Source organism: Prionailurus bengalensis, chromosome A2, assembly GCF_016509475.1.
Source record: "Prionailurus bengalensis isolate Pbe53 chromosome A2, Fcat_Pben_1.1_paternal_pri, whole genome shotgun sequence".
Classification (NCBI taxonomy): domain Eukaryota; kingdom Metazoa; phylum Chordata; class Mammalia; order Carnivora; family Felidae; genus Prionailurus; species Prionailurus bengalensis.
Window position 1 is genome coordinate 51,683,222 of NC_057348.1, and position 15,209 is coordinate 51,698,430.

General features: G+C 49.3%; 2 protein-coding genes across 17 annotated transcripts in view; both read right to left on the reverse strand.

Moving 5' to 3' along the window:
* The window catches only part of SEC13 (SEC13 homolog, nuclear pore and COPII coat complex component), a 34,992-nt gene extending 30,727 nt beyond the window's left edge, over nt 1–4,265 (reverse strand). The window contains exons 1-2 of one of the 2 annotated variants that reach the window (XM_043588106.1): nt 4,087–4,265; nt 743–787 (exon numbers count right to left, since the gene is read on the reverse strand). In XM_043588106.1, coding sequence (XP_043444041.1) covers nt 743–787; nt 4,087–4,089 — 48 coding nt within the window. In that variant the 5' untranslated portion in view covers nt 4,090–4,265. Of the gene's footprint in view, nt 1–742; nt 788–3,659; nt 3,781–4,086 lie in introns of those variants that run through there. The other variant, XM_043588107.1, reaches the window with a different exon arrangement.
* Nucleotides 4,266–6,378: 2,113 nt separating this feature from the next.
* ATP2B2 (ATPase plasma membrane Ca2+ transporting 2) overlaps nt 6,379–15,209 on the reverse strand; it is a 388,293-nt gene continuing 379,462 nt past the window's right edge. For 10 of the 15 annotated variants that reach the window (XM_043588121.1, XM_043588117.1, XM_043588115.1 and 7 more), the window contains one exon: nt 6,379–11,480. In XM_043588121.1, coding sequence (XP_043444056.1) covers nt 11,169–11,480 — 312 coding nt within the window. In that variant the 3' untranslated portion in view covers nt 6,379–11,168. Of the gene's footprint in view, nt 11,481–14,283; nt 14,339–15,209 lie in introns of all 15 variants that reach the window. The other 5 variants (XM_043588125.1, XM_043588123.1, XM_043588124.1 and 2 more) reach the window with 2 other exon arrangements.

Sequence of the window (15,209 nt, forward strand, 5' to 3'; positions counted from 1 at the left end):
AAAGATATACAACCACCGTGAGCCAGGCAACATCTCAGAAGCCCAAAAGCAATTGCTGGTGAGGTTGTGAGGGCAGGGAGGAAATGCTGTAAGCTTATTGAACAGGGTCTTGCTCAAAGGCTGGGCCTGGACTGCTTGGCCCTGCATGAAGGAGTGTCTGCATCTTTGCTGCTAGAGACTTTAATCCCTGGACCTTCTCCATCGCCCTGTCCTCTGATACCGAGCTGTGTTTGCCTCTCAGGAAACGCCCTGAGTTAATGAGTTCTGGTTCAAAGGGCTTTGCCCGGCCCACTGTCTGTGGTAGTCCTACCTTGGCTCTGCTTTGGGCTTTCGCGGTAAATGCTCTCTGCCTTTGTACTGAGTAACCTTCCTATTCTCTCTTCTTTCAGCCCTCTTTGCTATGGGGCTAAGAAGTAGCAGTAGGAGGAAGGCATGTGGGAAAACCATTGTCAGACCTTCGCACCTACGCAGCCTTCATCTCAGAGCAGGTTACTCTGTTGCCTAAAGACCGAGGGCCTTGAGCTATAAACAATTCCCAGGTTCCTCCCACTATAGAGTGACCAGAATGTCAGAGTCCTGCCAATGTGGCAGCCACTTCTGGGAGAATAACCATATCCTGAGGCTACAGCCTGACTAAAGGGTGCAAAGCCACACTGGATTTATGGGTGATCAACAGAAATGCTCCCATGCACTGAAATGCACACCTGCACAGTGCATGAGGGAAGGCTAAAGGAATACTTACAATCATGTCCTCATGGGAGGTGTCCACAGTGTTAATTACTGATACCTAAAACCAAAGATACAGTTGGTAAATCAACAGATGGCAGTTAGAATGCAAATTAAATCTATCAGTCATTTCTAAAGTTCTTGCCTGCATTTGTTCATTCATTCACTAAACATTTAGTTTCAGTATGTTCTTTTTGCCAAGAAATGGAGATATAATGAGTAAGAAGTATTTCTTGGGGTACCTGGGTGGCTCAGTTAAGCACCTTACTCTTGATTTCAGCTCAGGTCATGACCTACAGTAAGTTGGAGCCCCACGTCAGGCTCTGTGCTGATGGTGTGCAACAGCTTAGGACTCTCTATGGGCACGCGCTCTCTCCCTCTCAAAATAAATATTTTAAAAAATGAGGAAAAGAAGTATTTCTTGCCCCAAGAATGTTGCACATAATTAACCCTGACATGCAAAGATAAGTACTTTAACGGTAGTTTACATGTACGTAGCAGCCTGAGGGGCTGGTGGTGGTAGACATGAACTGGGGGTCAGATGATGAGAAATTTGCCAGGTGGCACAGGGGAAAAAAGGAAAGTCCAAGCAGAGGGACTAATATGAGCAAAGGTGGGGGGAATGGCAACCAGTCCTGGCTACGTTTGAGGGTAAAGAGGCACCCTGGGGGAGCTATGGCTGTTGTTCCCTTCCTGGATGACAGAGTTTCTGATGTTACAGGCAGTTTTTTACATAACAGAGTTAATACCTAAGATTTGGAGAGCTGATTCAAGTTTCTCCTGAAGCTGCTCCCTGGTCCACCACCTGTGACAGATCCTAGTCCCTCACTTACTGGGATCCAGGGTTGAGCAGCTTATAGGGCTGGAACACAGTGGCCATGGTCATCACCTTCCCATTCATTCTTTGAGGTCCAGCTCAAATTATGCCCCTGTTCTTGAAGATTCCCAGATTCCCCAACCTGCTGGACTCCTCTGAGTATCTTAAGCACTTAATGTCTACAACACTTTACATCGTTTTTTTAAAAATTTTTTTAAGTTTATTTATTTTTGAGAGAGAGAGCGAGAGGGAGCGCAAGCACACAAGCAGGTAAGGGGCAGAGAGAAAGGGAGAATCTGAAGTAGACTCCTGGCTCCGAGCTGTCAGCACAGAGCCTGATGCGGGGCTCGAATCCACAAACCTTGAGATCATGACCTGAGCTGAAATCGGACGCTTAACTAACTGAGCCACCCAGGTGCCCCCACTTTACACCCTTTTCTTAACACAAGACGAACTCCCTGGACCAGGGTCTGTGTCATCCACAGTTCTGAATCTTTTCAAATCACCCAAGCACAGTGCTTTGCAACCAAAAGGAACCCAGTGACTGCTTGCTCAATGAATAAATGAACAAAACCAGACAACTTTACTTTGCTCAACCACTATTTAAATTCTTGGGACAGAAAAGGACTGTAAGGGAGGTTTCAGTTTGGAACTGTATTTCTTTCCTTTTTCCTTTCTTTCCTTCCTTCTTGAGAGAGAAAGAGAGCAAGCGAGCAAGCAGGGGAGGGCAGAGGAAGAGAGAGCATCCCAAGCAAGCTCCACGCCCAGTGTGCAGCCTGCCTTGGGGCTTGATCTCATGACCATGAGATCCTGAGAGGAAACCAAGAGTTGGATGCTTCACCAATGGAGCTGCCGAGGCACCCTGGAACTGGTATATCTTACCACCTCTCCCATTTCATTTTTTTCTGGTACAAGCCCTGCAGGTATAAAGTCTGATTTGACTTTTTGGAAAAGTGGAGACTGGAAAAGGACAGTTGCAGAGCAGTTCAAAAGGTACATAACAAGTAAGCACTGGTTTTCTCATCAAATTCTAGGCTCCCTAATAAGCAGACCTCTAAGGTCTGCAAAGGCAAGTATGGAAGATGAAGATTCTCTTACTCTTGCCAAGCCATCTAGATTACAAAGTACTCTCTCAGATGCACCGGGAAGGACAAAGGGCAGGATTAATTGGAGCCATCTGATAACTAAGGAAATGAAGAAACCCAGAAGAGCGAGCATTAGCCAAAGTCAAAGAGCTAGTTAAAGGCGGAGCTGGAAAAACAGCCCCACCTGTTAATTCCCAGCGCACAAAGCTTTCCACCTGACCAGGCTGTCTATCTACAATATAAAGTAGTTGTTATACTGACTTCCCTAAATCAGCAGCTGAGGGCTAAGCAGAGTCAGGAACAAAGTTTACTGGTAGGTTTGCCCCAGGTCACCAAAGGGCCTCAGGAATAACTAGCATTTATTTTTAACCACCCTCACCCACCAGCCAGGATTGGTGGGAACCGCACTTCTGAAGAAGTGACTTTTTCTTTTTTTTTTAAGCTCTTTTCTAAAAAAAGGTCCTTCTTCCTGAGCACCTCACGCTGTCTGGTCCTTGTTAAGTAGTAAGAGGCAGCCCTTAAAACAATTCAGTTCTTCCCAATCGGCTGAAGAGTTAAAATTTCATTTAGAGAATGCTGAGTATCAGAACATGAGCGATTCTACTCAGCAGCTGAAGAATGAGGGGCCAAAAGAGGTGATTAATGTCAAACCCTGCAGACCAAGAACTAAACCCAGTGTCCTGACTTCTGGTGTGTCCAAGCACACCCATTTTCCTGAGAGCACTGGTTTACTGTATTCCCCCTACTCTGTGCCAGGCTCCAGCGACATGATTTTATTCATTAGTTACCATTCAGTCATTCACTCAAAGAGTAAATGTGGAATGACTGTACGCTGGATGCCAGAGATTTAAAAAATCGAGCCCCTACCCTCAGTCATTTAAAAGCTCATCCTCACATCAGTTTCTTGAAGCGCCCATCATACTTTCCGGCCCTACACCAAACAACTGTTCCGCATACATCTCTGCTGGGAGAGGTGGTAGGTGGTGCAAAGGACTGGTTAAGAGGGTTCGAATCTCAGCTCTGCCACTTACCAGTGGTGTAAGAGGCTTCACCTCTCCGAACCTCAAGCTTCCTCATGCGTAAAGTGTCGATAATAACAGCACCTATTTTGCAGGGCTGTTAGCAGGCGGAGATTATGGACAACGCTTGGAACTTACTAAGGGCTCAGGATACGGTAGCACCTACGGTGTTCTGGGTTTTGTTTTCATTTGTTGGGGGAGGAGAAAAAAAAAAAAAAAGAAGAAAGAGCAAGAGACGCGGCAGCAACGCGGTCCGCATAGTTCCAAGAGGTTCTAAGGCCTCCCTCTGGCCTGCCCCTCCGAAAGGTTCCGAGGGGCAGGACCAGAGCCCCGCAAACCTCGAAGCGGTGAAGGGGAGCTTAATGGCCCCAGTCTGGGGCTTGAACCTCAGCAGGGTAGTGGAACCCGGGAGGGTCGCATCCCCGGACCCCACACTCACCATGCCTGCGACGGTGGGCAGCTCCCGGTCTCGGACGTGGCAGCTCCCGGCGGCGCCCCCGAACAACTCACTTCCGGCGCCGGGCTGGCCGGCAGTCGGGCCGTGGCTCTAGAGCCTCCGGGTAGCAACGCGCTCCGCTCGCACTAAAGGCCCGTGCCTTTTCCGGGCCGTACCCCGCCCTCCCAAGGCCACTCCCCTTCTGCGTGCGGAGCGCACGAGACCAAAGGGGTGGGGCTCTGGTTTCCAAGGCCCGGCTCACCCCGGGGCTTTTGGAATCCGCACCCGTAGCCGGTCTTCTCTCCTGAAGAGCCCTTGCCTTTTGCTGGGATCCGCACACGAAAGGAAGGATTCATAACTACAGCTTCACCTCCCTCCCTGCGGGTTCTGGGTCCAACCGGCCTTAGGATGAACATCGTAGGAGAGTAATTTTGGGGGTAGTGGGTAGACTGGTCCTAGTGCTTTCTTGTTAGTCCCTCCTCAGAACCCAAAGCTGGGACCGGAGGCAATGAAGGCCAGGGGATGCCAGTTACCAGAGGTTGAGCCCTCTCACCCTGCCCTCTCCAAGCCATGGGAGGAACCAACGCCTCCAAACTGCCCCTTCCCCACAGTCCTGGGATCCTGTGAATCTGGTCCATCAGGTGGACACCCCAGGCAGGGAGGGATCTCAGCTAGGCTCTTTCGGCTAGAGCCCAGTACCTAAACCCCAGTGTCCCCAACCCCTAGGTCCCGGGCTTCCTACAAGCACAATGAGAATGCAGTACTGCTGGACAGAGCCTGGGAGCTCCCCTCAGCCACACATGGTCAGGCAGCCCTGGACCTCTCATGGCGTTAATGAGTACAGTGACCTAGGGTGAAGTCTAGGCTCCCCTTGTGTAAGTCACAATCCCTCAGTTTCTGTCTTGACACTAGATGGAAGAATTCTAGCTGGCGATGGTCACTGCTGGAGAGAAGATGTTAAGGCTCAAAGAGTGTGACAGACCTAGAGCATCAAGGAACTTTGGAGCAGGGGCCAAAGTTGTGTGGTGTTAAAGAGTTAAGTGCTGGGCCTCCAAGCAGTGGCTCATCCTTCCACCCCCACCCCAGATTTCAAGATTATTTCCCTCTAATGGAGAAATATTGCAGGGATGTTGGCGGTGGAGCTAGGGGACAAAGGGGGCAGGGCGCTTGGGTCTCCTGTTCTTCAAGGGACAAGCCCTGGCCTTCAGTCTATAGCTGCACCACTGATTCTCTGGGTGCATCATTTCTCTCTGAGCCTTGTTTTTCTCGAGTGGAAAATGGGGACAATGACATTTTTGATATAATACAAATAATATAGTTGTTATTAAAGGAATTCCCTGGTGTAGGCATTGAAGCTGGAGAGATTGTGGATTTGGGACAAGCAATGCAATTGTTTCTTATTCATTAAGGTATTTGCTGGTAGGACTGAAGCACACTGTAATATAGAAGTTTTGAGTGCCAATTCTGGCATCATGACCACTTGGATCACTCGTGTATCTTCTTTCTAGGTGGGAGAAGCACTCTCTCTGAGGTGCTGTCTTCTCTTCTGTTAGGTGGAAATTATAATACCTATGCTGAAGGTTGATGCTGCGAGTAAATGGACCCTGGGATGTGAAACTGTTTGGAAGTTGAATGGGCTCATGGTGCTTGATCTGGAGATCAGTTCTCCCTGAGAAAGGCTGGCCTTTAGTGTGTGTGTGTGTGTGTGTGTGTGTATGTGTGTGTGTGTTGGTGGGGGGAGGTGTGCATGTGCAACCCTCAACCTTTGGACCAACATTGAGACCATAGCTTGGTCTGGGCACATTCTTGTTTTCTGCTAATGCTTAGCAGAGGTTTGCACAGTTCAGATTCTTAGGGTGCCAGGCTCCCTTCTGCCTCCCCCATCCCCAGTAAGGGATGCCACCTACATCCTCTGTCCATACCTCCTGTCACCTCCCTCCAGTTGATCCTGGACCTCAAATCAGGCCATTCTTAGCTTTCCCCCATTTGTACCCCTACCTCCGAGACCCTCTGTCCCCAAATCTCTTCCTCCTTCTCCTGAGGCCTCTTCCCCCAAAGTCTTTCTTTTTGGGACTGCTCACTGTTCTTCATGAAAGGCAGGTTAAACTTATCTCCCTCAAATGGTGGATGTTTGAAAGGTGTGGCCTGATGGAAGGAGAGAGACACCCACTGAGCTATGCACCCTTGGGCAAAGTGCCTTTCCCTCCCAGAGACTCAGTTTTCCCGAGTTCAAATCCACAGAGGACGAGGACCCAGCTGTCCTGCGGAAAAAGGCCTTGTGATGTGTACCGTGTCTGTGTTTCCACGTGTGCATTTATTGTTATTGCTCAGTATAGTGTTGAAAAGGCAGACAAATCCCATTAATTACAAAGAGCACAAGCCAGAGATACAGAGAAATAAAGAGTGTACAATAAGAGCACAGTCACTTCCCAGCCCCAATTGCCCCAGAGCCCCCCGGAGCCCGGGCAGCTCGTGGAAGCTGGAACGGCACCATTTCCTCGCTACTCTGTTATAAAATATGTGCACACAAGAGTTAGCAAAGTGTGGCGACCCCCAAGAGGAAAGGTCCGGAGGGAGAGCACCACAGGCGTTACAAAACAGACTTCGGGGGCTGAGAAGGTCCCAGAGCAGCCTCAAAGGTCTTGTGTTTGGTGGAGGGGGTGATGGCTGATGCCCAGGTCCTGGGATCCCTTTCCCTGTACTTGGGTGAGTAGGATCTCTACATCACAATCAGGAGAGCTTGCTTCAGAACTTGGACAAGACCTGGGGATTTTTCTGCTGTTGTTTGATTTAGGCCTTGGCTCTGGAAGACCCAAAGCCTTCAAGAAATGCACCCCTCCCATCTTCTGATGGGATCTCGGACACTAGGGAGAGAGTTTTGGGTAGGAGGCACGTCACAGTGCACCTAGCTGACAGCCTCCTGTAAGTAGAGCAAGAATGGGCAGAGGGTAAGGGTGGCGTGAAGGTCCAGGAAAGAAATGGCTGCATCCCAGAGGACCTATCATACAACCAGTGAGAAAACTTTGGACAAAGAACAGGAAGTGAACTCCCTCCCCCCTCCCCCCCAAAAAAGCAGTTCAGGAACGGGGATGGGAATAAATGTTTCTTCAGGAGGAGAATAAGAAATACAAACAACTGGGCCATGCATCAGGTAGCTCCAGGTCTGGGAGAGAGCCTTCTTTCTCTTCTGGACTGGGGCAGGTGGAGGGTCCACCCCAGCACAACCAAGGGGGGGTGACTTTGGGTCCCAAACTGAGATTGGGAGGGGACTTGGTGGCCTCTCCTGTTGACACCCTTGCTTAGGGTATAGATGAGATGTTGTTGGGGGGAACATCCGGCCTCCCCCCAAGATTTAGGACACTCCTTTTTCTCGTTTTGAGACACTCTATTTAGCGACCCTGAGTGAGCAGTGCTTACAATGGCAGGAAGATGTTTGCACGTAGAATGACAGGGCCTAGTATATGGGGTGGGGGAAGGGCTGGGGCTGGAAGAAGACTTGGCAACATTTTAAAGTTTACTTAAAAGAACAGCTGTGAGACAGTAACCAGCAAGTTTTGTTTTAAAAAAGAGAGAGGGAAGGGTGTTTATCCTATCACATGATAAAACATATAAAGCGACAGTAAGCAAAACTGTATGGCTGGTGCCAGATGAGACACCCAGATAAGGGAACAGAAGAGAAATTCCAGAAATAGGCCCACATCTATATACACCATCAGTATGTGGTACGGGGCGGGGGTGGGGGGGGCATTTCAACATGGCTGTGAAGAGTGGCTACTCCAGGGGTAAGCCACCCAGGCTGAGACAGGTCCAGAGTCCTCGGCCCAGTACCATCATTGCCACTGGTCTGGTCTCAAAAGCAGGGGACCCTCCCTCTTGTCAACTCTGTGCTCCAGTTGGGACAAAGGAGGAAGGGGCCAGGGTGAGGTGAGGCGGTGGGAGCAATCGAGGCTGCTTCTGAGTTAGGGAAAGTGCTGCCTGAGTTGCAGGGAGGAGACATTTCCTCCCCGCCCACCTTCAAAAGTGGGTGATTCTCCAGCATCAGGGGTCACTCAGTGGGCCCCTCGCTCTTCTCTCATCTGTTTGGGAGAGACAAGTTGCTGAACTTAGACTTCAGAATGAATCTGCTACCTTCTCCTGGAGCCCTTGTCCAGAGGACAGAAAAGAAGCTACGTGGATGGTGCAGTCCCAAACTAGAAAAAAAAATATACATTACAGAATATATATTTACTGTGTTCTGTTTGATTTTGTTTTTTTCCCTTTTCTTTTTTTAAACCACAGACATTTCAGAATCACACTGCGGCAGTAAGAAGAGTCAGCGATCGAAGCATAACCATTGCATAGTATTAAATGAACAGAGACGGTGAGTTCTTTATTTACAGTTATTGTCTAGATAAAAAAATTCATAAAAACAGATGAATGGTCATAAATTATTTACCCCCTAATGGGGTGGACTGCCAAACGTACCCCATGCTGCTAGATATAGGACGCAGAGTGCAAGCTTTATGTACTACAGTGAGTTTGGACAAACCAATCATTTCCTCTGTGTGTGTGTGTGTGTGTGTGTGTGTGAGCATCCATCATTCCTGACAAGAAAAGACCAACGCTAATGTCGGGTGTCCTCCGTTACTTCCGCTGCTCCCTGTTCTCCAAGCTAGGCTCTACTCAGAGAAACCCCTCCTGTTTTTCCCTGTGTCCTGGCTCCAAATAAACAGGGAGCATGGGTGTGCAAGCACAGCTTTCCTGGTGTCGTGGAATGAGGTCATGGACACAAGATTGGAACAAAGAATGTGGGGAGATGGAAAACCTTGAGAAAGGAAGCTACAAAAAAAACACCGTGTTCCAAGGCTGCTCCATGTTTTACATGTGCGGGTCTCTACTTTCTCGGCAGGCGAGCAGTGGGCTGGCTTTTTGTGGTGTTTGTATTGGAATCCAGTAAGCATATCTGAGGGCTGGTCACCCCTTTGGGGATGCAGTTTCCTCTGCTGGGTACATTCAGAGATATTCCTTCACGACAATCAGGTGATGCTCTCGCACACGGAAGGTCCTCCTTCCAGGAAGGTTTTGCCAGGTGGGATGGGCTGACTTGGGATCCCAAACCCTCAGGTTTCTTCACAGCCACCCAGACGTAGGCCCTCCCAGCTGACTATGGCTCTTTTCCCGAGTGGCTCTCATCTTGTTTGTGGAAGAATTCTCTGGGCCTGGAGAAGGGAAGGGCCGAGCTGACACAGAGCAACTGTGGGAAAGGTCAGTATGAGGAATGAATTTTGCAAGCGAGGTGGAAAAGTGTTTGGTTTTCCTCGAAGCATGGGACGTCATCGATCATGGTATTCAAAATGTCTTTTGCACTGTACAAGTTTATGGAAAAAGATTGTATGCTGAAAAGTCTCAAAGCAAACTTTGTATTAAATACAAAAGTTCTTTTATGAAAAAAGCTGATACCCACAAAGTGCTTAGCAGTTAAGAGGCTGACGTACAATTAAATAAGCTCTCATTAAGTGGGATTACTAGTGCTGTTATTGTCTTGGGGGAAAATAACCACCTTTTCTCACCTGTGATACTGTAGGGTTTCAGAATGGCTTTCTGTCTGGGAAAGCGAGACTTGCTGTCAAAAGGCTACAGTATATATTGCGACTACAGGAAGACAATTTGGTTTAAAAATCACACTGAATACATCTCAATATACACATCATAAGGTTCGTTCGGATCTAAATAGTGCAGAGAAAAAGGCTACTCTTCTTCAAAAATAAAAATAAAAGCAGCAGGCCTTAATGATCCTCATCCAGTATGCCAACAGCTCATACGCTGCAATTTATAAGTAAATAAACCTCTAAATTACTAAAAAAAAAAATCAACACAGTAGCATTTATAATATTGCAACACTACCTCAACCTCTGTACAGACAGTGCCAAAGAGAACCTTTTTTTTGAAATGCTCTTAGTAAACTCAAGCGAGTTTCATCGAGAGAAAAGTCTTCAACCAGAGCTTGGCGGACCCCGTCATCCTCCTCGGGCCGGGCCGGCCGTTAGTGCTGCAAACCTAGGAAGCCTTCTCTCCTCCTCTCCCTGTGTCTACGGAGCACGAGCACGGTGTTAACCCCCTCCGGATGGACACTCAGTAGCATTTGGCGTCTGCCTGAGCCTCCCGCGGTAGTGACATAATTGAACGGAAACAGCAGGCAAAAATCAGAGCATGGCTATTGTAAAACATCAAGGATGCAATCCAGGGAAGTGTCTGTTGGGCTGAGCTGTCTTTATAGCATCTCAGCCACCAGTGTTCTTAAACCGTACAAATAGCCAAAGACGTTATCTACAGGTTTGTAAACAAATTACATTCTTGTTTTAGGACATAAATAAGTTAAAATAGAGCATTTAAGCGGAAACAAGGCAACATGCCGGCAAAAAAACTTTATATATCCGTGTGTGTGTGTGTGTGTGTGTGTGTGTGTATACCTATCTATATGGACGTATACGGTCTTGCAGAAGTATACGTTGATATAGATACAAAGAAATGGATATAACCGTGTGAGTGTCTATGAAGTTCTTCGGTTCCATTGGTGCAAATTTACTAGGTGAGTTAAGCTCTGCAGTTTCAAAAAGTTGTTAAATTAACCTATGCAACTGAGACCATGCTGCGCAAGCATTTCAAAAACTCACAGACCAGTCGATTGGATAAATAGTCTCAGAAAAGAGTCTGTTGTCAGTTCCCGCCTAAGAAAACAAACAAAAGACCCTCCCCGACCCCCCCAAACCAAACAAGGGGAGGACTGGAAGTGCACAGTACATTCATGCAGGGGACGTGGTGGCCTGGCGGGTGCATGGCTGGTCCATGTTCGGGCGGGAGCCAGGAAGGGCTTGTTCTGGGAAAATCGCTCACTCCCACAAGCCCCCCCTCCCCAAGGAGATCCCGCCCCTTGCCTCAAAGTGAAAAAGAGTTCAAACAGCATCGCAGCCAGAAAAAGGGTCTTTTGGGTGGAAATGTTGGTTTTCTCGCCAGTATTTGGTTTCCTGTTGTTGCTCGTTGCTGCTTGGGTGAGCTGGGTGCCTGGATGGGTGGGGCCCGGGGGTGGGTGGCGGCGGGGTCCTCAGCTAAAGCGACGTCTCCAGGCTGTGGATGGGGCTCCCTGGACTTGAAGAGGTAGCTGATTTGCTTGTGTCAGTCGTCAGATTGATCCCGCTGTCGATGGCGCTGTTGTTCTTGTTGAGCGATGACGGCGGGCTCGAGTTCTGCTTGAGTGCGGCATCTTCTTCCAGGTCGGTGTCGTCAATGAGGGGGATGTGGGGCTGTGAATCTTCGATCCGGAATTCGGGGTGAGCCATGAAATTATGGATGGAGGTTCGAGACTCAGGCTTTTCTAGACCTTCATAGAGAGAGCTACGGAACGCCTTCACGACGCGAATCTGCAAGGGAAACATAGGGGTGAGAAGCACTGCCCTGGGTGGGGGGCCCAGTAGCCAAGCTGGGGGGGGGGGCTCGGAGGAGGGGTTGGGGGGAGGGGTCAGGGCACAGCAGGCGGCTGGAATCCACAGTCGCTGGGTGTTATGAGCATGGGAGGAGGGGGAAGAATGGAAGAGGGGCTCAGGTTATATGCATCCGAGAGGTTTTAAAAACTGCTTTGGTTTTGGTCAGAACTACAGTATGAGGACAGGAGGAATCAAGCCCCATCACAGACATGGTGGGAAACAGTGGTTAGAGGAAGCATAGTCCATTCCGGCGGCCACCCAGACCTAGTGAGAGACTGAGCCTTGTTAACTTTAGAGCAGAAGTTCAACCATGCAGAAGGGGTGCGGGACCAGGTGGGAATAAAGGAGGAAGGAGGAGAGGCTATTTTTAGAAAATTAATCTCCAAAAAAACCACACACAGTTAAGAAACCATACAACATGGAACAGATAACATCACAAACGGAAAAGGAACAGAAAGGGGGAGACGGTTGGATGAGCCGGGATGGGAGAAGACACACGAGGGCCAGAGAACAGGAACATCAAACCGAAGGCAGCAAAGCAAACCAAAGCCAACTCAGGGCTTTCTGGGGTGCAGAGCAGAGGCAGCCAGAAAGCACGAAGGAGCCGGCAGACTGATGACATTCATGGGCAGGAGCATGCCACGGTGAGGGGTCAGGAACCACACAGCACACACAGACAGACACACGGCTACACTTGGAAGCCTGGACAATGTGAACGGAGGTCTTTGTACCCAACGTTTCTTTCCTTCATGCATTTGGGAGGTAAACACTCGAGTATAGACTCAAAGCCCTGGCCAGTCATTGGAGTTGGCTTTGGGGTCCCTCATTTCCTGGGGTATTTGATTTACTTGTGCTTTGAAAACACAAAAACCCCAAAAAAGGAAGCCAGAATCAGATGGCCAAACCCAGCCCTGGGTGGGATTCTAGGGGGTGTGGACCTGAGCCACAAAACAGCATGTTCTTTCACCTTCTGTGACTTCGTTGGAAGCCATGGTTCTCTGAACCACGAAAGGGGGTTGGATCTTGAGTCTTCCAGGTTGGTGGAAAGAGCACTGGACTCAGAGTCCGGAAGACTTGAGCCTGAGTCCTGGCTCTGGCACTTTTGCTGCCATGACCACGGGCAAGTGACCACATTGCCTCACTGGTCATCCCCTGTCCTGTCTCACGGAGTGCAGAGGAACAGGATCCCTGTGTTGAAGAGAGGGGTCCCTTCTCCAGACTCTTGGGAGGGGGAAGCCATGCCTGTCATCTCCAGGGGCAGATGGAACTTGGGATAAAAAGTTACTTTCTCCTCTATTCTTAGCCCCAACTCGGAGTGGAGGCAGTGGCAGGGGAAGAATACAAGGCAGCCTCAGTGCCTCCAAGGAGCAGAGCCTCAGCGAGGTGGCCGTGGAGCTGAGAGCAGTGGCTGCCTCCACACCACAGACCCGCGGGAGGCAGAGGACCGCTGGGGTCCTTGTGGGGAGGCCCTTGCGGTCCCAGGATCTGTGGAACTCTCAGCTGAACCCAGGGGTATCTTCCTGGTGGGACACAGGTGGGGAAAGCGTGGGCCATGGAAGTGAGTTTTCTGGGTGACTGTGGCTGGTGGTTTTAAGTGTCATAGCTCAGGGTCTATTTTACTATTTCAGAGGGAAGTGTTTCTAAAGCACATAAGATGTGTACCTATTTAGTGTGTACAGAGAAGGGTTTAACTTCAAGTTGGTCAGGAATCCTTTTCGGTCTTGTGTAAGACCCCACAGTTTTGATTTCGTTTGTTAAGTTTCTTTTGTTGTCAGCCATCATTAGTAGTTTTGATTTTTCCTTGTTTTCTCAAAAGCATCTCTGTCCCTTTTCCTCCTTATGTGCTGGGGCTGGGGACTCCATGGGACCCTCCTTGTTGGAATCATGCTTTAAATAAGAGGCAGCAGGTGCCTGCAGATGCCATGCATTAGTGCTGGCCCTCTGACAGGCATTTCACTGCTCCGAGGATTCTTTCTCCCTGGATTCCCCATTCGTGGCTCTGCAGAGATTATTAAATATTCTGATCTCCTGATGAGCAGGCCACTGCACCCTTGATTCAGTGAAAACAATGAAAAAGGTGTTGTGGGCCTCAGTTTTCTTATCTGTAAAATGGGAATAATAATCACTGTAACTGCCCAGCCTAGTGCCCAGTGTGTTCTGAGGCTGAACTGCAATAAGATGCTGGCTGGGGCACCTGGTGGAGGAGGAGGGATGGTGGCAGGACCCTGTCATGTGACTGAAAATGCAGAGGGGACGACACACAATGAGATGCAGGCCCCTTGCCCTCCCCCTGGCATGGAGACAACAGAGAGAATGAACTGCTCTGGACAAGACTGTGGGGACAAGACTTTTCGGGACACCCCACCACGGCCATCTCAAGTCTCCACTTCGGTTCACTCCGCGGCTGAAATGGAAAAAAAAAAAAAATACGGGAAGAAAAAAAGCTCTTCCGCCTCCCTTCCCTGCCTACCCTAAAGTGAGATTTTTGGGCGTGAGCCGCATTTGGGCATGGGGGGAGGGGAGAGGGGTGAGGACCGGGCCTGTGGGATTTTAGACATTTTGGTTTCATCAGCACAAAGGGAGTAGGACACCCATGCCCGTGTTGGAGGGCTCTGAGGAAATGCGTAGGCCCCGGGCTGGGACGGGTTCGACATACTCGAATGTTTACCCGGCTTCAGGGAAGCCAAGAGTCTGGGATTGATTCACATTCATTTCAGGCTCAAGGTTAAAGACTCACAACCTCTTTTAATTTCACTCTCTCTTGCTGAACTCTGTATCCAGGGTTCTCTAGCCCTCTAGGGAAACAAACACATGGAATATTCAGACAGTGGAGAGGTCTAGGCCCCACCCCAGAAGCAAGCCATTTTCTCGCCAACCCAAGATTGCACTAAGTCAGTTACCAAAACGCTAATGAGAGATACAGTTTTCTTTTCTTTCCTTCTTCATTTCTCCCCTTAAGAGATGCAAACTCCTTGCTCCTAGCAGTCCTCAGAATCAGGAATGTATCGGGGAAGTGGCAATAGGAGATGCCCGGTCTGGTAGTGGCCAGAAAGTGGCTGGTTCTGGGTTAGGACCCTGCAGTTCTTGGCTTGGTTGGTTTGAAGGAGTAGGACCTTCACTGACCAACACGGAGCCTGCCACACACTCGCTAAATACAAAAGTGGTTTGAGATGGGTGCAGATGAGTGTAGCTTGGCCCTGGGTCAGAGCTGAATGTTAATTTTGTCCTGGATCACCAGCGGGGAGGTGCCCTTCTCCCCAGTCCCTGCCAGGCTGGTAGAAATTCAAGCAGAGAGACAGCTTTCTTGGCCTTCTAAATCCCAGAGGATCGGTTCCTTTCCACTGTATGAGACTATGGGCATGGGCACTGGTTCTGGAATGAAAATTCCGCCTCTGCAGGCTCCAGGTCTATGCGCTTGTCTGGAAAGTGGTGTGCACTGGTGGGAAAAATGAGGGACTTTTGAGTCAGGCCTCTTGCCACTCACTTGGGTGATCTTGGTCAAGTCAGTCCACTTCTCTGAGCCTCAGTGTCTTTCTCAGTTAAATGGATATATTGAAGAAACTCCTTCCTCCTATTCATTTGCGAGGCATATGTGAAGTGAAGAATATGGGAACAGCTTTGGAAAACGCTGAGTGAGGCTCAAGTATAAGGCCTTATAGGCATGTG